This window comes from Petaurus breviceps, unplaced genomic scaffold (assembly GCF_028583685.1).
Source record: "Petaurus breviceps papuanus isolate PSGF00001 unplaced genomic scaffold, PetGlider_PUasm1.0 208, whole genome shotgun sequence".
NCBI classification, from domain to species: domain Eukaryota; kingdom Metazoa; phylum Chordata; class Mammalia; order Diprotodontia; family Petauridae; genus Petaurus; species Petaurus breviceps.
In genome coordinates this window covers 21,571,447-21,587,496 of record NW_027185852.1, presented here as the reverse complement: position 1 = coordinate 21,587,496, position 16,050 = coordinate 21,571,447, and the positions used below count along the sequence as shown (strand labels likewise).

The 16,050-nt window shown below is 42.4% G+C and overlaps 1 protein-coding gene across 1 annotated transcript in view; it reads left to right on the top strand.

The window, feature by feature from the left end:
* The window catches only part of LOC138165182 (maestro heat-like repeat-containing protein family member 7), a 59,537-nt gene that overhangs the window by 28,038 nt on the left and 15,449 nt on the right, over positions 1–16,050 (top strand). The window contains 5 exon segments of the mRNA XM_069093311.1: positions 795–949; positions 1,854–1,992; positions 10,979–11,157; positions 12,838–12,975; positions 14,985–15,099. Coding sequence (XP_068949412.1) covers positions 795–949; positions 1,854–1,992; positions 10,979–11,157; positions 12,838–12,975; positions 14,985–15,099 — 726 coding nt within the window.

Below are 16,050 nucleotides of genomic sequence, written 5' to 3'. Positions count from 1 at the left end.
TGTCCTCTTGCCTCCTCCCAATCTCCTCTCCTTTTCCTTCCCTTTTTCTCCATTTCCTTTCTGTCTCTTCCACTTCTCTTTTCTCTCTGTGTGTTCTTCTCATCCATTTCTTCTCATTTCTTTTCATCCTTATCCCCCTCCTCTTCTCTTTTCTGCTCCCATCTTTTTCTCTCCCATCCTTTCTCTCTTCTCTCTTCCCTTCTGTCCCTCTCCTTCCCCCTTCTCTCTTCTTTCCTCTCTCTTCCCCTTTGTCCCTCTCTTCCCCCTTCCTTTCTTCCCTTCTGTCCCTTTCCATTCCTCTTCTCCCTTTATTTTTTCTCCTTTCTTCCACTTGGTTCCTCTTCCTCCTTCTACATTTCCCCTTTTCCCTTTCTCCCCACTTTCTCTTCTGCTTCCTCTCCCTTCTCTCCTTTTCTTCCTTCTCATCCTTCTCTGTCCCCTTTTATTCTCCTCTCTTCTGTTTTCCTCTTCTTCTCTGTTCCTTTCTCTTCCTCCTCTTTCTCTTTTCTTTCCTCTTCTCTTTTTCTTCCTTCTCTCCTCTTCTTTCTTCTATTTTCTTTCACTCTTTCTCTTCTCTCTTGTCTCCTCTTCTATTTTCTATTCTCTCTTCTACTCTCTTCCTTTCTTTTCCTTCTTTGATTTTTCTTCTCTTCCTCTTCTCTCCTCTTTCCCCTTCCACCTTCTCCTCCCTCTCTTCTTTTATGCCCTTTCTCTTTTTCTTTTCTCCTCTCTTTTCCCTCCTCTCTCTTCTATCTGCCCCCACTCCTCTACTTATGCATCCCATTTTCCTCTAGATACCAGACATTATGAATGGCATCTATATGAATCTAAGTGCCATCCATGAACCACGAGCCCGGGAAGTTGCCCTCTTGCCCATCTCCCTCCTGGCCAGTTCCTTCATGACTGAGGTGGTCATCGCTCTGCTCATGTGTCCCCTCCCACTGGACAGGTACCAATCTTGGGGCTGGGGCAGGGCCTCAGTCTGAGGTGCCTCCACAAATTTCATCTGAAAGAACTAAGTTTTCTTCCTCCTCAGCCTCACTTGCCTCAATTGTCAAATGGGGAATAAGAACCATATTCTATGAGAAGCCCATCAGATCACTGGATTTGCATCTGGTGGAGACTGTAGAAGCCACCTAATTCAACCTCCTCATTTGACAAGAAAACTGAGGCCCAGATAGGATTAAACTACTTGTTCTGAGGCATGCAGATATTGGGTGGCAGAGTTAGCAGTTAGAACCTGTCCCTCTGTATGATCATGTAGATCATATGTAGATCATGTAGATCTGTATGTATCATGTAGATGTGAATTATTATGACCCACTATACTTACTATCCTTGAAAATGACTCAAAGATTATTCATAATATTAGTGTTGAGGATCAAGTGAGAGCCAGCTTTACCACGCTGCCTTCTCCACTGAATCTCTGGTGATGGGAGTGACCAGTCAGGAAGGGGATTGGGTTAGAGATAAAGTAGCCTATGCTTAAATGATCTCACTTCCAATTCTTTGGGAAGATCACTGACAGCGCATGGATCCTAGAATCACACACTTTTGGAGTTTTAGAGCTTCAAGAGAATTGAGAGTTTACTTGATACAACTTTCTGTCCTATGTATGTATCCTCTCTCTGAGAAATGGTCACCCAGCTGCTGCTCTAATATGTTCAGTGATGGGGATTTCACTACCTGTCTCCCAAAGAAGCCCATTCCAATTTGTATTGAATTATATCTACCCATGACCTCTGATAAATGCCATCCCCCCTTTTATCCCATTTCATTCCCACCCATCTGGAGTCTGTTGGCAAGTGGGTAGGTTCACATCACCTCTATGACTTGACTTTGCACTCTCATAGCAATGGAGCAGAGATGTGGAGGCAGCTAATTCTTCGGAAACCCAGCTGTGACATTCGGGACCTTCTGGAGTTGCTCCTGACCAGTCTGAAGGAGAAGCCCATCACCAAGAAGGGCCGGGCCTCCATTGTACCCTTGGCGGTAAGGACACTGCGTACTCATTCCTCAATTGCCTCATCTCTTCCATCATTTACTCCAAGTCAGAAGACCTGTATTCTAGTTCTAACTATCCCTGACTCTATGTGACTTTGAGCAAATCACCTTGACCACCACAAACTAAATGATCTCTAAAGATCCCTTCTGGTTCCAACATTCTTTATTCTAGCATCTGAACTTCTGCATTCTAAGGTTTCTTCTTATCACGTGAATTGATGGTCCATTGGTTCACTTATTGTTAGTTCATTCAGACATTCTTTCATTCATTATTTTTAAATTTTTTTTTATTTTTAAACACTTGATTTTAAAACTTTGAATTCCCAGATTCATTCCCTTCCTCCCTTGTCACCCACTCTTACTGGAAAGATAAGCAATTCAGTATAGGTTGTACATGTGTAGCTAATGCAAAACATTACCATAGTAGATATATTGCAAAAGACTGACTATATTTCCCTCCCTCCTACCCCACCACCCACTTGTTCTATTCTCTACTTTGATCCCATACCTTTTCAAAAGTGGGTGCTTCCAACTTCCCTCCCCCCCCCAGCCTGCCCTCCCTTCCATCATCCCCCCTCTCATCCCCTTCCCCCTTACTCTCTTGTAGGGTGAGATACCCTATTTAGTGTGTATGTTATTCTCTCCCTGAGCCAAATTCAATGACAATAAGGTTGACCCATTCCCTTTTGCCTTCCTATTCTTCCCCTCCATTGTAGACATTTTCCCTTGCCTCTTCTATATGAGATAGTTTACTCCATTCTGTCTCTCCCCATCTCCTCTCATTATATTCCTCTCTCACCTCTTAATTTCACCTTTTAAGTATCATCCCTTCCTATTAAATTGGTCCTGTGCCCTCTATGTATACCTGTAAATATATATACACACATTCACATATGTATTCATATGCCCGTATACCCTCCGATATAGACATATATATGTATATATCTTTCTATTCCCTTCAACTATTTTCATACTGAGAAAAGTTTCATCAGTTACAATTATCATTTTTCCATGTAGGAATGTTAATAGTTCAACTTTGATAAGTTCCTTATGATTTCTTTTCCCTGTTTAGCTTCTCATGCTTCTCTTGCTTCTTGTATCTGAAATGTCAAATTTTCTATTCAACTCTGACTTTTTCATCAAGAATGCTTGAGAGTCCTCTATTCCACTGAATGACCATATTTTTCCCTGAAACATGATACTCAGTTTTGCTGGGTAGGTGATTCTTGGTTTTAATCCCAGCTCCTTTTCCTTCTGGAATATGATATTCCAAGCCCTTCGATCCCTCAGTGTAGAAGCTGCCAGATCTTGGGTTATCTTGATTGTGTTTCCACAATATTCAAATTGTTTCTTCCTGGCTGCTTGTAATATTCTCTCCTTGATCTGGGAATTTCAGAACTTGGCTATAATATTCCTAGGAGTTTTCTTTTTGGAATCGTTTTCAGGGGGTGATTGGTGGATTCTTTCAACCTCTATTTTGCCCTCTGGTTCTAAAACATCAGGGCAGTTTTCCTTGAGAATTTCTTGGAGGATGATTTCTAGGTTCTTTCTTTGATCACGGCTTTCAGGTAGTCCAATAATTTTTAATTTATCTCTCCTGAATCTATTTTCCAGGTCAGTGGTTTTTCCCATGAGATATTTCACATTGCCTTCTATTCTTCATTTGTTTGGATCTATTTAACAGCATCTTGATTTCTCATAAAGCCATTAGCTTCCATTTGCTCCAATCTAATTCTGAAGCAATGCTTCTCCTCAGTGAGCTTTTGAGATTCTTTTTCCATCTGGCAAATTTGGCTTTTTAAGGCATTCTTCTCCTCATTGCCTTTTTGAGACTCTTTTGCCATTTGAGTTAGTCTTTTTTAAGGTGTTATTTTCCTCAGTCAGGCTGTTGACTCGCATTTCATAATTTTCTTGCATCGTTCTCATTTCTCTTCCCAATGTTTCCTCCACTTCTCTTATCTGCTTCTTAATGTCCTCTATGGCCTGTAAGCAGATCATATTTTTCTTGGAAGCTTTTGGTGCAGGAGTTCTGACTTCACTGTCTTCCTCCTGTTCCATGCTTTGATTCTTTTTGTCCCCAAAATAGGAGTCTAATGTTGGATTTCTTTGCTCAGTTTGCTTCCTTTGCCTGGTCATTGTGCCACTCAATAACTTGACTTTTGGGCTTTTTGCCACAGTAGGACTCTGCTACCAGACAGGGGAGCTTCATCCCAAATACTGGAGTTTTCTCAGGTGCCAAAGGTATTAGATGGGTGCCCTCTCTGAGGCCTCCACACACTCTGACAAGCTGGTCACACATCCCAGGACCTCCACCCTAGACTGCAATCCAGGTCCAAGAAGGTTAAAGCAAGAGAAATTACCCCTCAGACTGGTTGCTTGGTTCCCCTATGCTCTGCAGGCCAGGAGCTGAAGCTGTCACATGGAGGCTGCTGGGCCGCAGTCCTCAGTGGCTTCTCCACCCGGGGGCAAAAGTCGATGCACTCCCAACTACTGGGTCCCAAAGTCCACACTGCACTGACCTCTCACTTTGTCCTTAGCATCTATGTGTTGATAATTATGGAAACGGCCACAGCTGCTGGTGACCTGGAGTCCCTCCAGTCGGCGGCTGGTCAGGCTCGCACTGGGGCTAAAACCTCTGGCTCATGGGGCTGGGCTTGGCTCTCAGAGCACTGTGCTGGCCACTTGCTGCTGGCCTGCTGGGCTGTCCTCAGCGGGAGGTTATCTTCCCTGTGCCATTTTGTGGGTTCTGTAGCTCCAAAGTTTGTTTGGAGTCCCCTTTTACATGGATTGGAGGAGGTGGGAGCCGGAGCCATGGGGAGGTCCTGTTTCTACTCTGTCATCTTGACTCCCTCATTCATTATTTTCTTCTGTTTTTACATTTGTTTGCTTATTAAATCGGTTGGTACCATTATCACTACATCTATTCTTTACTACCTGATGGGTTACACAATGCGCCATGGCCTCAAACAAAGCCACAACAGGTTCAAGGTACTTTGTAGGTCTATACTCACTCAAAAACTTATCTCAAGCCCTCATCAATGTGTTAACATTTGCTAGCCAGACAGAGATGACAATTGGTTCACATAAAAAGTACTTTATGATATAGTCTCTTGTAGAGTGGCCTAAGACTCTGTTCTCTACTCTGTCATGGACAATATTTTTGTTAAAGAACCGAATGAAGTTCAAACTTGTCAGTTTTCCTTCACAGTCTAGATCTGCCCTGCCTACATTTCCAGCCTTCACTGATTCTGTGCTTACACATGCAGCAAGTCTTCTCTAGTTAGTTTCCTCTCCCAAAGTTAGACCAACTATATCTCTTCCCCTCCCCATCTTCCACCGGGACTTTTGGTGTACCCTGGATTCTGGAGCTGCTTCAGACACTTACTAGCTGTATGATCCAGGGCAAGTTACTTAGCTTCTGTTTTCTTATCTGTTAAATGGATATTAAAAATTGCACCTGTCTCTGAAGGTTGTCATGAGGATTAAATGAGGTAATAGTTCTAAAGTGCTTTGAAAAATCTTTTTAAAGTGCTATATATGTATAAATATATGTGTATGTATATATACATACACATACATACATACACACAAACACACACACACACACACACACACACACACATATATATATATAAAAATATATACACATACATATGCTAGTTAGTTATGACAATCACAGGAATTTGTGCCTGGCAGTGCCATATGGATGTACTTATTTTCCCACAACCCATCCAGTATTTGTCATTTCTGTCAATGTAACCAATCTAATTAATGTGAAGTGGTACCTCAGAATTGTTTTAATTTTCATTTCTCTAGTTATCCATTGATTTAGAACATGTTTTTTTTTTTCATATGGCTTTTGATAGCTTGGATCTCTTCCTTTGAAAACTGCCTAGTCATATCTTTTGATCACTTTTCAACTAGGGAATAGCTTATTCTTATAAATTTTTCTCAGTTCTGTATATAACATATATATATATATAAATATATAGTTGAAATGAAACCTATATGAAAGAAACTTACTGCAAAGATTCCTCTCCCCCCAATTTCCTGTTTCTCTTCTGACTTTAGGTGCATTGATTTTGTTTGTGGAGAAAAAAAAAACCTTTTACATTTTATATAAGAAAATTGTCCAGTTTTATCTCCTGTGGGCCTCTTTATCTTTTGTTTGGTTATGGACTTATTTCCTACCTGTGCAACTGACTGGTAATTTCTTCCATGGTCCTCTAATTTGTTTATGTCAACCTTTATGTTCCTATTTATAGCTTGTCTTGGTATAGGATGTGAAATGTTGGTCAATACTTAGTTTCTGCCAGACTGCTTCTTTCCAGTTTTCCAAATGGTTTTTATTGAATAGTGAGTTCTTGTCCCGATAGTTGGGATTGTTGGATTTATCAAACACTAGATTGCTGTGCTCATTTACTTCTGTACATCTTGTATCTAATCTATTCCACTCATAAATCTCTTTATTTCTTATGTAGCACCAAATTGTTTTGACAGTTGCAATTTGTAGTATAGTTTGAGAACTGATACTACTAGGCCCCCTTCCTACTTTTTTCATTAATTCCCTTTATATTCCTGACCTTTTGTTTCTCCAGATGAATTTTGTTATTTTGTTTAGCTCTGTAACAGAAATCTTTGGTAACTTGACTGTTATAGCCCTGGATAATAAATTAATTAATAAATAGTAAATAAATTCAGATAGCATTATCATTTTTATTATGTTGGATTGATCTACCCATGAGCAATGAATATTTCTTCAATTATTTAGATCTATATTTGTATTAAAAGTGTTTTGTAATGGTGTTTACATAGTTTTTGTTTTAGCAGGTAGACTTCCAAGTATTTTAGATTATCTATAGCTATTTTAAAGGGAATTTCTCTTTCTATCTCTTCACACTGGATTTTTTTAGTAATATAAGAAAGGCTTATGATTTGTGGAGGTTTATTTTATATCCTGAAATGATGCTGAAATTGTTTATTGTTTCACTTAGTTGTTTTTTTTTAACTGATTCTCTAGGGTTCTCTGGGTAAACCATCTTATCATCTGCAAAAAAAGTGACAATTTTGCCTCCTCTTTGCCTGCGCTTTTTTCCCCCAAATTTCTTTTCTCTCTTATTGTTAAAGATAACATTTCTACGACTATACTGAATAGTAATAGTGATAATGGACATCCTCACTTTGTCCTGACCTTATTGGAAAGACCTCTAATTTATCTCCTTTACAGATAAGGTGTAATGTAATATCAAGCAAAGGCAACTTCCCAGGTTCAAAATACCAGCATAGGTGCTCTCTATTTTATTCAGTAACAAACCCAGAACAGAGAAGATCAAAACATGACATCATTCAAAATACAGCATTTACTAAGTGTGATTAAATAATCTCCAAGTACTACCCCACCCCAGGACCTTCCAATCATTCAATCAATTACAAAGTCTCTGTTCTAAATACTTCTCCACCCCTAGGCTATACCTTAATTAAGTCCACCACAAAGCCCCTCTTCTCAAATGGAGATTAGTTTCCAAACATAAGGTCAAAAGTTCCCCACCCCTGAACACATTAGCAAAGCCCTCTCCCAGGATTTCTGTAAACATACAACAAGAAAATCCTTCTTCAGGGCTTCTGAACCAACAGAAAGGCTCCCAGACCCCTGCAACAACAGCACTGTCCTTCACCAGTGGACAGTATTCATTCTGTCTGCAGGACAGTCTCCAGACCCCTGCAACAACAGCACTGTCCCTCACCAGTGGACAGTATTCACTCTCTGTCTGCAGGACAGTCTCAGGGCTTCTTAGCGAACAGCCAGGTTCCAGGACTTCTTCAACAAAAGGACTGTCTTTCACCAGTGGACAAATCTGGCAAAACAACATCAAAACAGACAGACAAAGTACCAGCAAAACAGCCATGTCTCCTCAGTCCTTGGCAGCTCAGGGGGCAGGTCTCAAAAGTCCAGGGCAATTCAAAGCGGCCACCAGCAATTCTCTTAGTCTCTCTCTCTCCACGAGGTGCTGCTTCCAAAAAGATCTTCCGCCTCTCTCTAGTGTCTCTCCCAATCTACGTCACCAGCTCCTCCCACTTCAGGACTTTCTTTTCACATCAACAAGCCCATCCCACAGGTAGGATTAACAAACTCTGGGTTTTAACACAATCAATTTGAAAACCAAGCCAATACAGGGGAATCTTTAATTGCCATTACTATCACATAAGGTTGCTTCTTGGTTTTAGGTAGATACTACATATGATTTTTAAGGAAAGGTCTATTTAGTCCTATGCTTTCTACTGTTTTTTTTTTTTAATAAAAATGGGTGCTGTATCTTGTCAAAACTTTTTCTGCATCTATAGATGTAATACAATTTTCATTGTTTTTGTTATTAGTATGACCAATTATGTTTATAGTTTTCCTAATATTAAACTGATCCTGCATTCCTGATATAAATCTAGCCTAGTTATGTCTGTAATATCTGTGACATGTTGCTGAAGGCTTTTTGTTAATATTTTATTTAAATATTTCCATCAACATTCTTTAGGGATATTGGCCTATAGTTTTCTTTCTACAGTCTGACTCTCCTTGATTTAGGTATCAAGACCATATTTGTGACTTTGATGAACCCCTTTTTCCTATTTTCTCCAACAATTTATGTAGTAGTAGTAGCTGTTGTAATTGTTATAGTCGTTCAACTGTGTCTAATTCTTCATGACCCCTTTGTGGACCAAAGCACACCAGGTCCTTCTATCCTCCACTATCTCTCAAAGTCTGTCCAAGCTCATGTTCATTGCTTCCTTGACACTATCTATCCATCTCATCCTCTGCTGTCCCCTTTTCTTTGTAGTCCAACTCTCACTGCCATAAAAAACATAGATGGCTTTGATCATACAGATCTTTGTCAGCAAGGTGATGTTTCTTCTTTTTAGTCTGCTGTCTAGATTTTGCCATAGCTTTTTTTTTCCCAAGGAGCAAGGGTCTTTTAATTTCATGGCTGCAGTAGCCTTCTGCATTGATCTTTGAGTTCAAGGATATAAAATCTGACACTGTTATCCATTTCTTCTCCCTCTATTTGCCAGGAAGCGATGGGACCAGTTGCCAAGATCATAGTTTTCTAAATGTTAAGCTTCCAGCCAGCTCTGACACTCTTCTCTTTCACCTTCATCAAGAAACTTCTTAATTCCTCTTCACTTTCTGCCATCAGACTGCTACCGTCTGCACATCTCAGATTGCTGATATTTTCCCCATCAACCTTATTTTGTGTAGTATTGGAATTCTTTAAATGTTTGGTAGAATTTGCTTAGAAATCCATATGGTCTTGGGGCTTGTTTCTTTGTGAGTTCATTTATGACTTGTTCAATTTTTTAACATCATATTTTAATTTTTTTCAATCAGCAAAAAGGTGCCTTTCCACCTTCTCCCACCCCTCCATTTTGAGAACTAAAGAGAAAAAACTCTATTACAAAGAATATATAGTCAAATTTTCACACTGTCCATGTCAAAAAAAAGTACTTTGTTCTCTGAGTTCTCCCCCTCTCTATTAGGAGGTGAGTAGTTGTAGCAGCAAGCACCCCAAGCGTCCTCAGGGTTGCTGCCACCACAGGTTCTTGGATCTGCTTTGTTAAAGGAAAGGAACTCAAAATGGGTTAACAAGCTTACTTTAATCAGTCAGACATATATCATTTACCTTGTTTAGGGGAAAAGGTCAGCACCCCGAACTTCAAAGTACACAGACAGAATTATCAAGACAGAAACAGATCTAATAGACAGATTTCCAAACTGTCCAACCATTACATCCATACCCAGTCAACATCTGGGTTTCAACATCTGGGTTTTTTCAAAGCCGGGGGGCTCAGGACAATGGCTTCCCAGAATCCATATCAAATCACAGAACACTTCTCAAAGTGAGCCCCAAAACAAAGCCTCAAATCAGGGTTTATATACCCTTCTCCTGGCTCAGAGAATGTAATAACCTTATTGACTCACTGGCCAATCAAAAAGTATCTACTGAAAAACAAGCCTCCCACCCCAGGCTCCAGGTGCACTTTAGCCTAGGGGCAGGGAAGATCTTTAAAATTTACATTCCCATTACAGTAGTCTTCTTTTTATCATTAGTCCTGTAGAATCTTGGTTGATCATTGTATTGATAAAAGTTCCTAATTCTTTCAAAATTGACCATATTGCTATCATTGTATAAATTTTTCTGGTTCTACACACTTCATTATGCACCAGTTCATACAAATCTTCCCAGGTTTCTCTGAAACTATTCCTCCTCATCACTTCTTACAACACACTAATATTCCATCACATTTATATCCCCTAACTTGTTCATCTATCCTCCAGCTTATGGGCACCCCTTTTAGCTTCCCATTCTTTCTCACCTCAAAAAAATATTCATAAGGATATTTTTGTACATCATTAGTTAGATTGTTTTGCTTAAGCCTAATCTCTCTCTTATTCTTACCGTCCCTCTAATTCTCTCTCCTCTCCTTCTCCCCTTTCCCTCCCATTTCCCTATTGAATGAAATGTGTTTCTGTACCTAACTGTGTATGTATGTGTATCCTTCCTTTCTTTATTTCATCTAACTTGCCCAACATCCTTTGGTCCATTAGTTGGACTGGTATCAAGCAACCAATATTGCTTATGTACATATTCAGCTTAATGTACTGAGTCTTTAGACAAAGAGAGCAGAAAATTCAGAACCTTGTGGTTTCTCTCTTCCTCTAAGCCCTCAGCTGAGATAGGTATTTCTGGAGCCCCGGCGGCTGGGTTCATCCTTGCTTCCCTCAGAGAGATAATGTGTTTAGGTGGGCCCTTCCCACACGGTGGCCTAGTAGAGAAAGGCTAAAGCCTCTAAAGCTTTTGCTTAGTGTCCTGGCTTCCCTCCAGGGAGGGACAGGGTATTCCCAAGGGGAGTGGGGGAGGAGAGCCTGGTGAGCCATGAGAGATAACCTTGAACTTCACTTTCCTTCCCTCTGACTCCACTCTAGGCAGCCAGTGGCCTGTGTGAGCTCCTCTCTGTCAACAGCTGCGTGGGCCGAGTGAGGCGCATCTATCCCCAGTTACTCCTTGCTCTGTTGGTGCAGGTCCATTACCACATTGGCCTGAACTTACCTGGCAAAAACTGTAGCTTCAGGGATGGCCCGAGCTCCATCTTCATCCCTGTCTGGTAATCTCGGCTCCTGTTAGCAGCCCTGACTTCCAATGAACCATCCATTAGATTTGGCAATACAAGGGGAAACAGAAGCACAGCCAGGGAATCTGCTAATGCTTTCCTTCCTTCCTATGAACATAAGTGTATAAAACATACATTCCTTAGGGTGAAACCAAGTTATTTGGGAGGCAAGGGTGGAGAGCAAGAACTGACCACAAGATTTAGAATGGGAAAAGATCTTAGAGACCCTCAAAGATTATTTTCCAGATAAGAAAATTATAGTCCAGAGGGAAGGGACTTACCCAACCTTGCCCAGGGAGTAAGCAGCAGAGAATTGAACCTATGAGATATGTACATAAAATACTTTGCCAACATTAAGTCCCTACTTAAATGCCAGCTCTTAATGATTATCCCCACTTACCTAGCTGCCTCTCACCCTTAAGTGAGAACAAGTCAACACCTTTTCTTAGCAGTGTATACAGACTGAATGTAGAGTGGCCAATGCAAGGTAATTTCCTGGGATTTCTGGCCCCACCCATCTTGGCTAAAGCACCTGGAGGAAATTGGCCAGGGAAGCATGGTTCCTTCAATGATGAGTGGTCAGATGTGGGTAGATGTCCTTCAATGTCCCTTCTAGCCCTGAGATTTGATGAGCTTTTAATCTAGGTCAGCAGCTATATGTGATTCATTTGTTTCTGGCAGTTTCAACTAAAGTCACTCACATTTTCATAAGCACATGTCAGATTTCCAAAATGTTTTTCCAGAACAGTCCTGGTAGGTATTCAATGTAAGTGTAACACCCCATTAGTATTCACACAGGTTAGTTAGGTCCTGAGGGAATCACTGCTCACTCAGAGTCTAAGGTCAGCCCCAACAGTATAGCTCATGAGCCCCCACTGGTGTACTTCCCATTTCACAGACAAGGAAATACTCTCAGAAAAGGGAAGTACCCAGCTCTGGGTCACATAGCTAGTAATGAACAGTCTGGAATCAAAATCAGAATCTCTGGAGTCTAAAACCAAATGGGAAAACTAATAAATTTAAGCCATAAGGTACCTTAGGAGATACCAAATTCAACCCCAAGGCTTAGAGAAGAAATGTTTTGCCTAGGGTCATGCATCTAGTAAACATCAGAAGTGAGATTTGAACTCAGGTCTTTCTGATTTCGTGGCCAGCACTCTAACTACCACCCAGTGTTTCTTCCCAGAAGATGTAGGAGCCAGAGGATTGGGTGGTTGGAAAAGGGTGTGGGGGCTAGCTAAAAGACACAACTTTGCCACTAGCCCTGGGACCTTAGGGCATAGGCTCTACATAAAGACAGATCATAATGTTCTTATCTCATAATTATAGACAAAAGGATGTCAGAAGGTAGATATAAAGGAAAGTCTCAGGAGAATGGTTAATTTTGCTTCTGTTTATTCTTGAATTTCCAAGGCTAATTTTCCCCCCAAATCTTTTTTTCAATGCACTAACACCCCCTAATGGAAATTTATAGTACCTGACACAGAATGTGTGAGAGGTTTTGGATAAATGAAGAGACCTACAGTGCTGGGGTGAGGGGCCCCCTCCATTTGCATTCTGGGGCCCAGGGCCGTGGCCAAGGTGATCTGGGCGGGGGTGAGGGTGTTTGGGGGGGATAGACAGCCCCAACTTCCTCAGGGTAGGTGTGATGCTAGCTTTCTGCTGCCCCACCAGGTGGGTGGTGAAGGTGGTCAAGACTCTTTTGTTGAAGATGGGTTGTTCTTATGAAGCTGCCCTGCTGGAGAGCCAAGGTGGTTGGGAGCTCATGGGCCAGGCTGAGCATCACCACCGGGGAGTATCTCTGCTGGCCAGGTAAGCTCCCAGCTGACCCAGATCCAGGCCCTGGGTGTCTGGGAATGAAGGGCTGGGAGGGAGAGGCCAGGCTCTGGACTGAAGTGTTCCTGTACCTATGGCACACTCCAGCATACAAAGTACTCTCTTCACAACAGTCCTTGTGTTTTCATAAGTATTTTTATCCCTTGTTTACAAGGAGGAAACTGAGTTTCAGTGAGATAAAGCAGCCTGTGCAAGGTCATGTGTCTCAGGTCTGTTGACTCCTAGACCAGAGCCCCTCCCAATACTTCCTACTGTCCACACTGCAGGTCATAACAGGGGCTGTTGATCTTCTTTCTGCAGTCAGCCACACCAGGACAGAAGACTGAGGCCTGTACCCCTGGGGACTCCATTGAAAGAATTTAGGGGCACTTAGCCTGGGGAAGAGGAGACTGAGGGAGACATGAAATCTGTGTTTAGTATCTGAATATAAGTTACATGAGGATATTGTTTGCTCTGGCTTTTGTTCTCTGTGACTTACCTCAGTCGCTGGCAGCATAGTAGAAGGCTAATAAATGCTTGTTGATTGATCAGGTCAAATATTTGAAGGATTTACATATGGAAACAGGATTAGATATCTTCTGCTTGCTTCCAATGCTAGGAACAGTGGATGACTTTCAAAGAGGCTATTTGGGGTGGATAGAAAGAAAAAATCTTTGTTAACAGTGAGAGCTATCCCCCGGGGGTGTGGGGTATCTGGGGGTGTGGGGTATCTGGGCCTGCAGATGTTCCTTGAGGCAGAAGTCACCTGAGTGCCTAGGACCTTGCTTGTGTGCCTGTGGGCATTGAGAGGCACAAAGGACGCACTGCAGTGTGGTTCAGTGGATGGCGCCCTGGGCTGGGAGGTAGGGTGTGTGCTTGAGTCTGGGCTCTGCCACCAAGTCAGAATGATAGAATGTCCCCCGAGGGCTCAAAGCTGAAGAACAGGAGTGTCCCACAATCCCTCTACCCTTCCCTTAAAGACTTCTGCTGATGGAGAGCTCACTCGAGTTCTGCAGGCAGCCGATTCCACTTCTGGGCAGTTCTCAATATCTGGAAGTCTCTTCCTGATGTCCTGTCTAGACCAACTTATTGTTTCATTCTTTGAATCTGTATCCTCTGTGCCTAACACAGTCCCCGGCACACAGTAGGACCTTAACAAATGCTTTTTGGTTGGCTGATGAAATCTGTCTTTCTAACTTCCCCCCATTTGTCCTCGCTCTGCCTCCTGCTGCCAAGCAGGATAAGGCTGGTCCCTCTTGTACCAGGCAACCCTTCAGATCCTTGAACAGGCTAGGCCTGTTGCTCCCCTGCCCCCTTCTCTTTTCCAGGCTGAAGAAGGCCAGTAGCCTTGTTCCGTTGGGTGCCTAAGGGCAGAATCAGGAACAATTGTGGGGGAGAGAGGGATGGAGAGCTGTAGCTCAGCTCAACACCATGAAAACTTCTTGACGATTAGAGCTTCAGGAGGGAGGCAGCGCCCGTGGGAGAGCAGCCAAGCTGAAGTTCAATGCTGTCTGTCAGGGACGCTAATGGAGAATCACGGGTCTGCATGCTGGAAGGAGTCTTGGAGGTCATCTGGTGGAACCCGCTCACTTAACAGACGAGCCCCCTAGAGGTCAAGGGATTCTATAAGGGTCACAGAAGTAGGAAAGGCCAGGACCTCTGACTCCTTACCCACGCTGAGCTCAGAGCCCATTCCAGCTCTGAGATTCTCAGGAAGTAGACAATCACATCTAAGGGCACATGATCACACAACAGAGGAAGGGCTGCCAGGAATTTAGAGAATCAGAGGCAAGGCTTCCTGGAGGAGATGGCCTTTAAGCGGATCCTTGTTTCAGGATGGACAACCACAGGGTCATAAGGTCATGGAGTCATCAGATTTAGAGATGGAAGAGACCACTGAGCCCATTTTAAAAGCCCCTTTTAATGATGAGGGGCCTGGCCTGGCTTCACCCCTCCCACCGACTGAGACAATTCCTCTGTTCTGTGTCCCCCACTTTAACCCCCAGGGCCATGGTGCATTATTCCTGCCAAGAACTCTGTCGTGTGCTTTACCTGCTGATTCCACTCCTGGAAAGAGGGGATGAGAAACACAAGATCACCGCCACAGCCTTCTTTGTGGAGGTAAAAACGGGCCTGGGCTGTGAGAGAGTTAAAACGTATTTATTAAGCTCCTACTAAGGGCCGGGCACTGAGTGAAGTGCTAGAGAAAGGTAAAAGACAGACCTGCCCTCAAGGAGCTCACAGTCTAACGGCTCCAATAGGACTGAAAACACCCCACATTGGGGCTTAGGGAGCAAGCAGGAAGTACTCATAACCCCCCAGGGAAGGTGAAACTCTAAGATAACAACAATATGAAAACAGATTGGCATAATGCTTTAAACCGAGTTATACAGGGATGAGAATGGAACCTCTGGTTTCATCGGGATAGGGAATTCTCCAGTGAGAAACCCCCCTTCCCAATCCCAGGTCAGCCCCTTTTTTCCATTGTTAAGTCTTAGAGAATTTCCTGGAACCCTAAGAGATTAAGTGACTTGTCCAAGGTCACAAAGCCAGTATATATCAAGGTGGGACCTGAACCCAGTCCTCCCTGGCTGACCAGAGATCAATTCTTCCACACTGTCTCTTGTGTGTGTGTGAGAAATATAGAGTTTAGTGGTAGTTCCAGTCACATATATGAGTTTTACATGTGCTACGCTACCTCATATACTCATCAATGTGTCATGTAGAGTTTATATAGTTATAAATGTAATTTTTGATCTATATATAGTCACATGAATTTTACATGTAAAACAGGGGCCCAGACGATCAAGCTACAGCCCCAGAGTGTGCCATGCCAGGACTCTGATATGTGTATATCTATTCCTACATCAATCTATCATCTCTCTATCGACCCATCCCCCCATCCATCTACCTCTATCTCTATGTATGTATGTATCTATCCACCCATCATCTACCTGTCTATCCATTCACTATCACATATCCCTCCATATATCATTCATCTATCATTGATACATCTATTTACCTATCTCTCTCTCTCTCTCTCTCTCTCTCTCTCTCTCTCTCTCTCTCTCT